General features: G+C 39.1%; 1 protein-coding gene across 9 annotated transcripts in view; it reads right to left on the reverse strand.

The window, feature by feature from the left end:
• LOC111142844 (zinc finger CCHC-type containing 11) overlaps positions 1–14,685 on the reverse strand; it is a 123,393-nt gene that overhangs the window by 82,954 nt on the left and 25,754 nt on the right. For all 9 annotated transcript variants that reach the window (XM_022496182.1, XM_022496176.1, XM_022496179.1 and 6 more), the window contains exon 2: positions 6,197–7,045. In XM_022496182.1, the coding sequence (XP_022351890.1) occupies positions 6,197–6,953 (757 nt within the window). In that variant the 5' untranslated portion in view covers positions 6,954–7,045. The remainder of the gene's footprint in view (positions 1–6,196; positions 7,046–14,685) is intronic.

The following is a 14,685-nucleotide window of genomic DNA, read 5'->3' on the forward strand; positions in this document are numbered from 1 at the left end:
GACAAGGTTTCCTTTTGGGATGATGAAAAAGTTCTGCCGTTAGGTAGTGATGATGGTTGTACAACCCTATAAATGTACTTAATGCCACTGAATTATATACTTTTTAAAAAAGATTTTATTTATTTGAGAGAGAGAGAGAGAGAGACAGCATAAGCAAGGGGTGGGGCAGAGGGAGAGGGAGAAGCAGAGTTCCCGCTAAGCAGGGAGCCTGAGGCAGGCCCAATCTCAGGACCCTGAGAACACGACCAGAGCCAAAGGCAGGTGTTTAATCAATTGAGCCATCTAGGTGCCCCAAATTATATACTTTAAAATGGTTAAGATACTAGAGTTCCTGTATGGTTCAGCAATTCCACTCCTACACATACATCAAGTGAAAACATATATCCACACAAAAACGTTTAAATGTTCATAACAGCATTATTTATAATAAATAAAAGATGGAAACAATTCAAACATCTATCAACTGGTAAAAGGATACATACAATGTGGTATATCCATACAATGGAATTTAGCAATAAAAAGGAATAAGGTACTGGTACATGCTAAACATAGATGAATCTTGAAAACGTTGTGCTAGGGCACCTGTGTGGCTCAGTCAGTTAAGCATCCAACTCGATTTTGGCTCAGGTCACGATCTCAGGGTCTTAAGATCAAGCCCCCCATGGGGTTGTACGCTGGGCATGGAGCCTGCTTAAGATTCTCTCCCTCTGCCTCTGCCCCTCTCTCACTCTCCCTCACCTTCTTTAAAATAAAGGAGAGGAGCCTGGGGGGCTCAGTTGGTTGGGCATCCGACTCTTAAGTTTTGGCTCAGGTCATGACTCAGGGTCATGGGACTGGGCCCTGCTTTGGCCTCTGAGCTCAGCACCAAGTCTGCATGGGACTCTCTCTCTCTCGCCCCCACTGTCTGCCGCTGCCCCTTCTCCCGCTTGCATGCACTCAGTCTCTCTCTCTCTCAAATAAAAAAACATTTTTAATTTAAAAAATCAAGCAAAAAAAAAAAAAAAAAAACAAAAAACAAAAAAAACGTTGTGCTAAGTGAAAAAAGCCAAACAAAAAAGGCCACATATTATATGATTCCCTTTATATAAAATAGGCAAATCTACAGAGATAGAAAGTAGATAAGTGACTTCTTTTTTTAGAGGGGAGGGGCAGTGAGAGAGGGACAGAGAGAACCTTACGCAGGTTCCTCGCCCAGCATGGAGTCCAATCCAAATTGGATGCTTAACCAACTGAACCCATGGAGTCCAGTGCAGGGCTGATCTCAAGACCCTGAGATCACAACCTGAGCCAAAATCAAGAGTCAGAGCCTCAACCCACTGGGCCACACAAGGGCACCATGAGTAGTGACTTTTAATAGGTACAGTTTCTTTTGCAGGTGATGAAAATTTTCAGGAATTAGTGATAAAATCTACACAACTTTCTGAATATAGTCCTAAAAACCACTAAATTGTATGTTTCTTTTTTTCTTTTTTTTTTTTTGAGAGTGTGAGTGCATGCAAGTGAGGTTGGGGGGGCAAGCAGGGGTGGGGGGCAAGGAGTGGTATGCATAAGGAGAGTGAGAGAATCTTAAGTAGACACCAAGCTGAACAAGACACCCAATGTGGGGCCTGATGTCAAGAACCTGACAAGACGACCTGAGCTGAAATCAAGAGCTGGATGCTTAAATAAGCTACCCAGATGCCCCGAAACTGTATGTTTTTAAATGAGAAATTTTGGCACGTGATTACATCTCAATAAAACTATTATATAAAAAGGTAGGGGCACTTAAGTGTCTCGGTTGCTTGAATGTCTGACTCTTGATCTCAGCTCAGTCTGGATCTCAGGATCTGAGTCAAGCCCCACAATGGTTATGGAACATACTTAAAAAAATAATAGTAACAGGGGTACCTGGGTGGTGCACTCAGTTGGTAAACTGATTCTTGGTTTGGGCTCAGGCTGTAATCTCAAGGTTGTGAAATAGAGCCCCGTGTTGGGCTCCCCACTCAGTGTGGATTCTTCTTGAAATTCTCTCTCCTTCTCTCTCCCTGTGCCCCTCCCACTTCTGTAAAGTGTGGGTTAAGTGTCTGCCTTCGGCTCAAGTCATGATCCCAGGATCCTGTCACTCTAATGTATGGGAAACTACAGAACCATTTTGAAGAGTAGTAATATGATCTGAATAATTTTAACAGGATCATTCTGGCTGTTACGTTGAAAATAAAATGAAAAGTTACGTAAGTGAATAGAAAGAGGTAAGCTGGGTTATGCTATTCAAAAGCATGATCCTAACGAGCAACACCAATCTCACTCAGGAGCATGTGAGAAATCCATTATCTCAGGTCCCACTCTAGACTTTCAAAATCAAAAATTCCTACAAAAGGAACCTACGAATCTGCATTTTAATACAATTCCCAGCTAATTCATATAAGTATTAGAATTTGGGGGGGGAAAAAGTTTGAGAAGCTCAGATCTAGAACACTCGTCCCTCAAATATTCACATGCTCCCTCTCTTACCACTTTCCTTCAAATATTTCTGTTACCTTCTCAGTGACAATTTAAATTTGAACCACAACCATCAGACACAGTAGCATCATTCCCTATGATCTTTCCTACTTTTTCATAAGATTTACTACCATCTAACTTACGACATACTTTTGTTATTTATTTTATAAATAAATAACCTCTCCTCCTACTAGAATATTAACTCTGTAAAAGCAATGTTGTCTGCTTTAGTTCGTTGCTAAATTCCTAGCAACTAAATTAGTACCTGGCACATAGCAGACACCCATAAAAATATTTACTGGATTAATGGCAAAAGGAAAAGCTGAAGTGTTAACTGGAAGCTAAAGTTGAGCCTAATGAAGGAAGATTAAGCCACTAACCTCAGGTGAGCCTGAGATTAGTCAAATTTCTATAAAGTCGGTTAAGTCCAAATAGACAATGATCTATATATAAAGGTTTATTCTATTTAATTTATAAAGGGACACTCTAATGAGAAATCATTAATTTAAATATAATTTGGAATTTTCATATGAGGAAAAAAATACTAAACAATTGTGTATGAACATGACTTCAAGGCAGATATTACACATACTCAAGAGAATTCTTTAATAAAAAATGACTGCTATACTACAAATCATTGCTCTGAATTTGTTAAACCAAGTCTTCCAAAAGGACCTCTTCTTGGTCTACCAGCTTCTTTAAACTAGTTCAACTTGTTCTCCATATTAACAAATAACAAAACAGCATTTAATTAGAGAAATAATAATAATAAAGGATATTCATTCATTGCACTGCATGCCTACCATGTCAGGTACTACATGAAACATTCCATTAGATTACTTCACTTCACCTTCATAAAACAGGCAGCAGCATCTTAACTTTTTTTTTAATGAGGGCTGATGGGCTGCCTGGGTGACACAGTCAGTTAAGCACCCAACTATTGGTTTTGGCACAAGTCATGACCTCAGAGTTGTGAGATAAAGCCCCTGAGTCAGGCTCTACGTTCAGCATGGAGTCCGCTTGAGATTTTTCTCTCCCTCTCCTTCTCCTGCTCTTGTGTGTGCTCTCTCTTTTTTTATAGTAAGTAAATTAAAAAAAAAAAAAAAATGAGGTGGGGCACCTGGGTGACTCAGTCATTAAGTGTCTGCCTTCAGTGGCTCTGGTCATGCCCCCCCACTCCCCCACCTCCCCCGCCTCGGGCTCCCTGCTGGGAAGGAAGCCTGCCTCTCCCTCTCCCACTCCCCCTGCTTGTGTTCCCTCTCTCACTGTGTCTTTGTCAAATAAGTAAATAAAATCTTTAGAAAAAAAAAAAATGAAGAAACTGAAACATGTTTTAAAGTACAAGTAGTTATAGGCACCTGGGTGGCTCAGGTCATGATCCCAGGGTCAGGGGATTGAGCCCCGCATTGGGCTTTCTGCTCAGCAGGGAGCCTGCTTCCGCCTCTCTCTCTGCCTGCCTCTCTGCCTAGTATCTCTGTCAAATAAATAAAATCTTTAAAAATAAATAAATAAATACAGTATAAGTAGTTTATATGATGTGCATCTAGCTGCATTTTCCCTATCCAACCATTATCTATATCTATTATGTATATCAGTATATATATTCATAAATATTATATACATTAAAAAAATAAAATATAAACAGCTTATCCAAGATTACAAATTTATTAAGTGGGGAAGATGGGATTCAAAACCTATACAATTTTACCCTACAGCTCACATTCTCAATCATATCACTGTCACTTCATTAACTTTCCCTTTTTTTTTTTAAAGATTTTATTTATTTATATGACAGACAGAGATCACAAGTAGGCAGAGAGAGAGGAGGAAGCAGGCTCCCTGCTGAGCAGAGAGCCCAATGCGGGGCTCGATCCCAGGACCCTGGGATCATGACCTGAGCTGAAAGCAGAGGCTTTAACCCACTGAGCCACCCAGGTGCCCCTACTTTCCCCTTTTAAAAAAAATAATGCTTGGAGGTGCCTGCATGGCTCAGTCAATTAAGCATCTTGCCTTCAAGCTCAGGTCATAATCTGGGGGGTCCTGGGCTTAAGCCCCATGTTAGGCTCCCTGCTCAGAGGGGAGTCTGCTTCTCCCTCTCCTCCTGTGCACTCTCTCTCAAATAAATAAATAATTAAAATCTTTGGAAAAATAATAATAATCCTTGAATCAGATTTTTCACTAACTCAAGCAATCAAACCCTTGTAATTGATCTTATGCACCACTATTTCCCAACTTCAATCATTCACATACTATCTAGTTCAGATTTGTCTCACCTAAACACTATCAGTAGTGTTATTTTTTTGATACTATCTTTAAACTGACTTACTTTTTTTGGCCTTCTCCTAAATCGCATTTTTTAAATTATGAAGTTGGTATTTTTTTCTTATACACATAAAGATATGTCTATTAAAGCTAAAAAAGTGGTCTGTTAATATACTATCAATTATTATCATCAGAAATAAACTATTTTTAAACCCTTTACCAGAGTTTCTAAAAAAAGTGTAACAAATAATGACTTAGAAATAGCTTTTTTTTGTTATTCATATATCAAGGAAAGCTTTTATTCACTGAGCCACAGAAACATGAGAAAAAAGATTGCCCAAAAAATCCATAAAGTTAAACATAACCAAGATTAAAGTACTCAAAAGATAGGCAACATTTATAAGCAATTAAAGCTAAGATCAAAATACTAAAAGAAAATGAATTTTACACCAAGAAGTCTTAAGTAAATTGCAAGTGTCCTAACCAATCTCTGCTTCCTGTCAAAGAATTTACTGCACTACAGTCCAATTAAAAACATGTATAAATAGGGGCGCCTGGGTGGCTCAGTGGGTTAAGCTGCTGCCTTCGGCTCAAGTCATGATCTCAGGGTCCTGGGATCGAGTCCCGCATCGGGCTTTCTGCTCAGCAGGGAGCCTGCTTCCCTCTCTCTCTCTCTCTCTCTCTCTCTCTCTGCCTGCCTCTCTGTCTACTTGTGATCTCTCTCTGTCAAATAAATAAATAAAATCTTTAAAAAAAAAAAATGTATAAATATATGTGATCATAGAACTACCTTGCTTAAAAATCTTCAATGGCTTCTCAAAACACTCATCATAAAGTCCAAACTGTCTATCATGTCCTAAAAGGTCCTTCATTCTCCAACTACTGTATGTCTTTTCAGCTGGATCATTTGCTACTTTCACCCCCAATTCTGTTCCAGTCATATTTAATCTCAGTCATACTCTCATTCTCACATTTATGTCCTGCATGTTCTCAAACCAAAGACTAAATCCCTCAATTAAATTATGCACTCTCTCAAGTTAAGTTTTTTGCACTGAATTATTACCATTTTATTTATGTGTATCATCCCCATCTAACTAGAAGAATCCTTGAGATTTGGTGCTGTATTTTTTTGTTTTTCCACTACAAACATATACTTGGCATATAAAAGGAACTCAATACATACAGGTTCGTTGAATGAATGAGCCACATATTACCAGGACCACTTAAAAAGTGTGTATGTGTGTACATAGACATGTACATACCGATTACAGGAGCCACGAATTTCTATTTACACAGGCTTTTTACTCATTGTAATAAATGTAAAGGTTCTTTTTTAGCTTAAAAAGCCCTATTATTAATGTGCTTTTTGAAAATAAAGTAAGGATAATCTAAAGAACATTAATACAGGAAAATCTCTCCAAAAATGTGACCAGTGGATACTCTAATTTGTACTTACTCAAATCATCTGATATGTCTTCAATTCCTGAAGCACTATCATCAGAATCACCAGTATTATCTGTACATGCTTGTTGCTTCTGAGATCCTGGTGAGTTTTCCAAAGCAGATTTTCCTCCGTCCACATCAATATTCACTTTGTCCAGAGAAGTAAGAGAGCTTGGAATTTTTTTTCCAATCTGCTGTAATTCTGTACGTCGCATATTTTCCTTCAATAGTAAACTGGGCGCCTTTTCTGGTTCTGCTGGTGAACCAGGGACCTTTTCCAATTTCATCTGAGAACTGGGTACTTTTTCCATTTTCCTCTGTGAACTAAGTGCCTTTTCTGTTGCTGTCACCTGTGAGCTGGGTGTCTTTTCTGTTTTCACTGGTGAATTGGGGGACTTTGGTGATTTTTCTGCTTTTGCTTGTGAAACAGGTACCTTTTCTACTTTCACCGGTGAATTAGGTGATTTTTTTGTTTTGCAATGACTTTGATCTCGAAGGACTAATCCCAAATCTTTAGGGCTTGCTATGTTGGCAGCATTTACTTTACATGATTTAACTTCTGTTTTTTCTATACAAATATCATTTTGCTTATTTTTTTTACTACTGTTCTTATTTGGAGAGCTGGTTCCAATTTCTTTTATGGATTTATCATTTCTAGCTTTCAAAGTTTGATTAGATATAACTTTAACTGCTTTGCTTTCTTCAGAAAGAGCCCAAGCATTCTTCTTTGGTTCATGATTTTCATTTTTAGAGGTCTTAAAGTCTTCCATTATTTGAAAACCTGCTTCCTTCCAATTGTGATACTGTAAAATGGCAGATTTCCAATAGCTGGATTGCTTCAAGTCCAGATTAGGCAAACAAACTATAGGGTTAAAAAAAAAATGTGTTATTTAAAATGCAAAAGGCATTTTTTAAAAATTGGTAAGACTTTCAAAAACTTCCAAATTTGTTCTCAAAACTAAAGAAATTGTAAAAACTTTAAAAACTCCATTAACCATATAAGGAGTTAAAACCCAATTATTAGTAAATAACAGCCAAATGGTCATAAAGTAGGTTCAAATGTAATTATGTCAATATGACATCAAAACAGAGAATTTTAGATTTGTTCTACATTACTTAGTAAGAATTTCAACTAAAAGGGAAATAAAACTTGCAATTGATGTACCACGATTAATATAAAAGAAAATGGAACAAGAAAACACATTCCAATCTAGGGGCACCTAGTTGGCTCAGCATGCAACTCTTGATCTCAGGGTCTCACACGGGGTATAGGGATTATTCAGTCAGACTGATATTCTCTTTTATTAAAAAAAAAAAAAAAACTAGGATCACCTGGGTGGCTCAGTTGTTAAGCGTCTGCCTCCAGCTCAGGTCATGATCCCAGGGTCCTGAGATCGAGCCCCACATTGGACTCCCTACTTAGCAGGAAGCCTGCTTCTCCCTCTCCCACTCCCCCTGCTTGTATTCCCTCTCTTGCTGTCTCTCTCTCTCTCTGTGATATAAATAAATAAAATCTTGGGGGAAAAAAAAAAGACTTTATAAAAAAACTGATTAGGCTCTTATTTCTAAATTATTTTATAATTTTTAACTATAATTAAAATTTAAGCCAAAACAGAAACAAAATTAAGCCAAAACCATCCTATATTTTCACCATTTATATTTTTTACCACTAATGTTATTTTCTAGTAAAAAGCTCTACCACTTAGAGCTTAGCACTAAAAAGCTTACCACTTAGAATGTTTTTGCTCCTGGTTTTGGATATTTTAATTCATTTGATTTATACACTGCTTTCAATATTCTAAGGTGTTTCACATAACTGTCAAAACAGTTGCCAAATATATGCCTATATCTAAACTCTTGTAGAAACTGCTGCAAATTCCTAATTTTAAAAATAAAAATGGGGGGCGCCTGGGTGGCTCAGTGGGTTAAGCCGCTGCCTTCGGCTCAGGTCATGGTCTCAGGGTCCTGGGATCGAGTCCCGCATCGGGCTCTCTGCTCAGCAGGGAGCCTGCTTCCCTCCCGCTCTCTCTGCCTGCCTCTCTGTCTACTTGTGATCTCTCTCTGTCAAAGAAATAAAATCTTTAAAAAAAAAAAAATAAAAAAAAAATAAAAATGGATCCTATGGGACACCTGGGTGGCTCAGCTGGTTAAGCGTCTGCCTTTGGCTCCGATCATGATCACAGGGTCCTGGATTAAGCTCCACCTCAGACTCTCTGCCCAGGAGGAGTCTGCTTCTCCCTCCCCTGCCACTCCCCCTGCTTATACTCTCTGATAAAAAAAATAAAAATATATATATATTTTAAATTCCACCAAAAAAAAAAGTGTGGTGGAACACCTAGCTGGCTCAGTCTGTAGAGAGCATGTGACTCTTGAGCTCAGGGTCATAAGTTCAAGCCCCACATTGGGCATGGAGGCCACTTTAAAAAAAAAAAAAAGTGTGGTAATTTTATATAGCAAAACTGCTATTTCTAAGAACAGTACAAATTTTTCCCAAAAAAGTTGTAATTTCTAGAAATAAAGTTCTAAGGAGGTAAGGTTTTGAGTAATGTTCACTGCTTCCCAGTGTACTCATAGCAAAACTTGTGGAGCCAAATAAAAATGCTGGACCTATGTTCTAGTTCCTGGTTACATTTTTAGAATGCAGCAAATGAGGACTAAATGAGATTCTAACCTTATATAAGCAATTATTATCAAGAAAACACGAAAGAATTTTTAACAAATTTCTTTAAAGAGTTTTTTGAATACTGAAAACAACAGTTTTTTTTTTTTTCAAGATTTTATTTATTTATTTGTTATAGAGAGAGAGAGAGAACGCGCCCAAGCAGGGGGATTGGCAGGCAGAGCAGGTAGAACAAGGCAGAGGGAGAAGCAGGCTCCCCAGTGAGCAAGTAGGCCAATGCAGGACTTGATTCCAGGACCCAGGAACACGACCAGAGCCAACAAAGGCAATCGCTTAACTGAGTGCCACCCAGGCATCCCCAAAACAACAGTATTTAGCATATATTCCATTTCATTTTTTTTTAAAGATTTTATTTATTTATTTGACAGAGAGATAGATCACAAGTAGGCAGAGAGGCAGTCAGAGAGAGAGGAGGAAGCAGGCTCCCCGCTGAGCAGAGAGCTCGATGCGGGCCTCGATTCCAGGACTCTGGGACCATGACCTGAGCCGAAGGCAGAGGCTTTAACCCACTGAACCACCCAGGTGCCCAATTCCATTTCATTTTTATATCATTAAGACATCAGTCCACTTCCTACTTCTAGTTCATGTCTTCCTTCCTTGAATCCTTACAACGCCTACTGACTACTACAGACTTATCTTCCTTCCTTGAATCATGTCTTCCTTCCTTGAATCCTTACAATGCCTACTGACTACTACAGACTTAGGGAGTTCTCAGGCCCTGGACCTCACCCAAAAACCAGAGGCAGGTTCTTGACTTTGCAGTGAGAAAGAATTCAAGGACAAGTCAGAATGAAGTATAACAGAGGAAGCTTTACTGCAAAGTCCAAGTTTACACTCCAAGGAAGGAGGAGTGAGGGCACACTCAGAAAGAGGATCTAAGTAGCACTAGATAGATGTGAGGCTCTGATTTTTATGGGTGGTTATAATTTGGGCATGAAATACTCATGTGGGATTCTAGGGAACAGGCGGGGATTTCTAGGAATTCTGCATAATATTATGCAATGCTCTACATTAGCTACTACGTGCAGATAGAGTCTGATTTCAGGCTAACTGGGGGTCTTTGTGTGCATTTAAGTTGCAGTTAAGCAAAGCACTGGCAGCAGAACACTTGTGATCACAAGAAATCACAGAACTATCATAAGTTTGCTTAATTGCTACAAACTTTCTGTCAGGTATAACACTCTGTTCCCTGTTTTTTGTTCCTCGTGCAAATATACAGCACTTCCTCTTCTGCCTGCCTTACTACCACAATGCTAGGTACTTAGTAGACATTCAAAATCACTAGCAATTAAAAGAATATCCACTCCAGACAGATGGCTTCACATCTTTCTTTTCCTGATAAAATCTGAAGCCTTTAGCAGCAACTGGAATTTTCTCCCACCCTCAGATTTTATTTATTTGAGAGAGAAAGCAAGCAAGCACAAGTGGGGGGTGGGGTGGAGTCAGAGGGAGAAGGAGAGGGAAAGGTATGTTCCCCACTGAGCAGGGAGTCCCACTCAAGGTTCCATCCCAGGACCCTGGGATCATGACCTGAGCCAAAGGCAAAAGACAGATGCTTAACAGACTGAGTCACCCAGGGACCTCTGGAATTGTTTCACAAGAAGTTTCTGACACTCTTCTTTAATTATCCATCACTCAGTTGACAGACTGGGCTACAAATTCTGGAGCCTGAGACTTAAAAGAGTTGTATGGATACACTAGGTAAGAAAGTTTATCAGAAATAACTGCTGCATAATAACAGAAAAACTAATCATAGCAATAATTACTTCTCAAGTAACCCTTCCACAAGACAGACAGAGAAACTATTCTAAGGCATGATTACAGAAAGCCATCAAAAGTTTGTCCTGCTAGGGGCACCTGTGTGGCTCAGGTGTTGAGCGTCTGCCTTCGGCTCGGGTCGTGATCCCAGGGTCCTGGGATCGAGCCCTACATCGGGCTCCCTGCTCAGCAGGAAGCCTGCTTCTCCCTCTTCCACTCCCCCTGCTTGTGTTCCTTCTCTCCCTGTGTCACTCTCTGCCAAATAAATAAATAAAAATCTTTAAAAAAAAAAAAAAAAAGTTTGTCCGGCTAAAAAAAAAATAAGGAGGGCGCCTGGGTGGCTCAGCAGGTTAAGCCTCTGCCTTTGTTCGGCTCGGATCATGGTCTCAGGGTCCCGGGATGGAGCCCCGCATCAGGCTCTGCAGGGAGCCTGCTTCCCCCCTCTCTCTGCCTGCCTCTCTGCCTACTTGTGATCTCTCTCTGTCAAATAAATAAATTAAATCTTAAAAAAAAATCTTAAAATCTTAAAAAAAAAAATAAATTAGGGGCACCTGCGTGGCTCAGTTAAGCATCTACCTTAAGAGAGAAATCATTTCTTTTTTTTTTTTTAAAGATTTTATTTATTTATTTGACAGAGAGAGACCACAAGTAGACGGAGAGGCAGGCAGAGAGAGAGAGAGAGAGAGAGAGAGAGAGAGAGGGAAGCAGGCTCCCTGCTGAGCAGAGAACCCGATGCAGGACTCGATCCCAGAACCCCGAGATCACGACCTGAGCCGAAGGCAGCGGCTCAACCCACTGAGCCACCCAGGCACCCAAGAGAGAAATCATTTCTGATTTTGTTTACCATTGTTTACCTACTACAGTGCCCAGTTTAAAGTAGGCATTCAATGAACCTATTAAATGGATTAATGAACATTTAAATTATGTTAATTGCAATTTAATTAATTGTTCACTTTAAAAACAAATCCAAAACATTTAATTGCATCATGGCTTATATTATTCACAATGTAAATAGAAAAATATCTCTCTTCCAGGTAGCCTTCCCTAATCTATCCTGGAGGCTCCTACCCCCTAAGCTGGGCTCAGAGAAATATGCCTCTTTCTATGAACTTTAGTCTTACTCTTCTCATAGCATTCAATACTTAATACTTTTTTTTATAAGGTTTTAATTATTTGTTTATTTATTTTAGAGAGAGAATGCGCAGATGGAGAAGCACAAGCAGACCCAGTGCTGAGTGAGGAGCCCCATATGGGGCTTGATCTCATGACCCTGAGATGATGACCTGGGCTGAAATTAGGAGTCAGATGCTTAACCAACTTAGCCACCCAGGCACCCAGTACTTAATACCTTTTATGTGTTTATTTCCTCTTTGTATAATAGGAACTTTTTTTTCCAATTTACTTTTCATAAAACAAATACATATACAGAGTTCAAAAAGTCAACAGTACTATAAGACAAAACAGTATTTGTCCACCAACTACCCACCTTCCTCCTCAGAAGCAACTGCTTTCAACTCTTTTAGAAGTTTCTTCTGAAGTTTATCTCCGTACTTCTAAATTACATGCTTAAACTGATACTGATCTTAATTTGTTTTCACTTTAGATAGTATCTACAGACTTCCTACTATGAAAGAATTTAGCTGTCTCAAACATTCCCCCTAGAGACAAACAGAATTATACACACACATATGTTCCTATCCCACCCACATCCCCTGAAGATGATTTTAATAAGATATAACAGTATTATTCATGGCTGAGCCAAATATTATACTATAAAACTTTCTAAATGCCCCTCAAAATTTATTTTCTCCTTTTCCCACACACATAGCTAGACTGTATTTTCCAACCTTCCTTACAGTTAGGTGTGTCCTTAAGATCAAGTTGTTACCTCCTCCATGCTCTCCTCCTATTACTGGGTAAAATTCTCAATCATCCATCTTCAGTCATATAGCCAACAATTATGTTCTAATCCAGACCACAGAGTTTTGAATTTCTGTAAGAACTAGAATCAGCTAGTTCCAAAATGCAGATTCTGATTCCAATTTGGAGGACTGACATTCTGCATATCTAATAAGCCCAAGTAAAGCCAATGCTGCTAACCCTTGGCCATACTTTTGGCTGGACAACATCATCAGTGGAACTTGGGCCCCTGAGTGACAACACAGAACTACTCATCTGGATCAGGTGATCACTCATCTAGCATTTGTTATATGAGAAAAAAATAAAACTATTTTTTAAGGCACTGTATTAATGGATTTCTTTGTCATGGTAGCCCAGCCATTTTGACTTAACTAATATACATATTTATAATCATATTTCTCTTTGGTATACTTTACAGTTTTATCTGGAATTAACCATTGCCTCATTTTTCTTAAGATTTTTTTACATACCTATCAATAATTCATTGACAGAACCATAAATCTCCTGTCAATATGATCAATCACACATCACATAAGCTACATATTTTTTTTTAAGATTTTATTTATTTATTTGACAGAGAGAGACCACAAGTAGGCAGAGAGGCAGGCAGAGAGAGAGGAGAAAGCAGGCTCCCCGCAGAGCAGAGAGCCCAATGTGGGGCTCGATCCCAGGACCCTGGGACCATGACCTGAGCCAAAGGCAGAGGCTTTAACCCACTGAGCCACCCAGGCGCCCCTATATGTTTATTTTTACTGCCGTGTTCTCCTTGAACATCCCTTGTCTAGCACTTGCTGGTTACTACTAGTCTTTTACCACAGCTGTCAGCCTGCAACTTCCTTTCACTATCATCCTACCAATTCTCATCCACCCTCAAACTGACTTCTATATTCTTCTTCCACAGTTTACTCCCTCTTTTTTTGGTGGAGCACACCCTCCAGTAGATAAGAAAGGAAATATGAAAGGCAGTGAAAACAAATTATGCCCAATTTCTGCATTTCATTCTACATAGACAGGCATACATTATCATAACACTCTGGACTTCTTTACACTTCCCTCATCCATTCTTTTCCGGAGGACATGAAGTAACATCTTTCATCCATGAGTTTGTGAAAATGATTAGGTAAAACATAGTATCTCTCTCTCATTCCTCTTCACTAGCTGTTCACAGAGAATAGAAGTCCACTTTCTCATTCATACTCTAACATTTACAGGTGTAAGCCCCACATGGAGCCTAAAGTTGTGCCTGTGTCTGAGTAAGTCTAATTCTGGCACTGAGTATTAGCAAACAACTTGAAAATAAAAAATCCACTCCCCAAAGTGAATTTTATCCATAATTAAATAATCTGGGGGTACCTGGGTGGCTCAGTGGTTTAAGCATCTACCTTTGGCTAGGGTCATGATCCCAGAGTTCTGGGATCAAGCACCGCATCAGGCTCCCTGATCAGCAGGGAGTCTGTTTCTCCCTCTCCCTCTCCCTCTCTTCTCCAGCTTATGCTCTCTCTCAAATAAATATAAAATCTTTAAAACAAAAACAATAATCTGATCTCCATATGCTTGTTTTGTCTTGCCCAGTTTGTTCAGGATTCAGGAAGGGAAACAGTGTTAATTATTGGGTCCCTTATGTCCCAATAGGAAGTAAATTTTATAAGACTTTGTATGTTTTAAACGTCTTTTTTTCTTCTTATTTTGTTTAATTAGGTTTAAACTTCTAGGTTAGAAATCATACACTCAAAATGCAACAAGTACTGTTTCAACGATTTCTAGTTTGTAGTGTTAGTACTGAGAAAATCATCCCGTACTTATTTTCCATCTTTTTTACTGAATTGCTTTCTTCCTTATGGGAATTTTTAGGATATTCTCTTTGTCTCGGCATTTTGTTTTGTTTTTTTTTTTTGTTTTTGTTTTAGTGTTCTGTAATTTCTTTTTCTTTTTTAAAGATTCATTTATTTATTTGAGAGAGAGAGAGACCATGCATGTGAGCGGGGGAGAGCAGAGAGAGGAGAGAATCTCAAGCACACTCCCCACTGACCACAGAGCCAGATGCAGGGCTTGATCTCATGACCCTAAGATCATGAGCTGAGCTGAAACTGAGAGTCATACACTTAAGCAACTGAACCACCAGGCTTCCCTCAGTGTTCTGTAAT

The sequence above is a fragment of the Enhydra lutris genome, unplaced genomic scaffold (genome assembly GCF_002288905.1).
Source record: "Enhydra lutris kenyoni isolate GAN:26980312 unplaced genomic scaffold, ASM228890v2 scaffoldscaffold9, whole genome shotgun sequence".
In the NCBI taxonomy this organism is placed as follows: domain Eukaryota; kingdom Metazoa; phylum Chordata; class Mammalia; order Carnivora; family Mustelidae; genus Enhydra; species Enhydra lutris.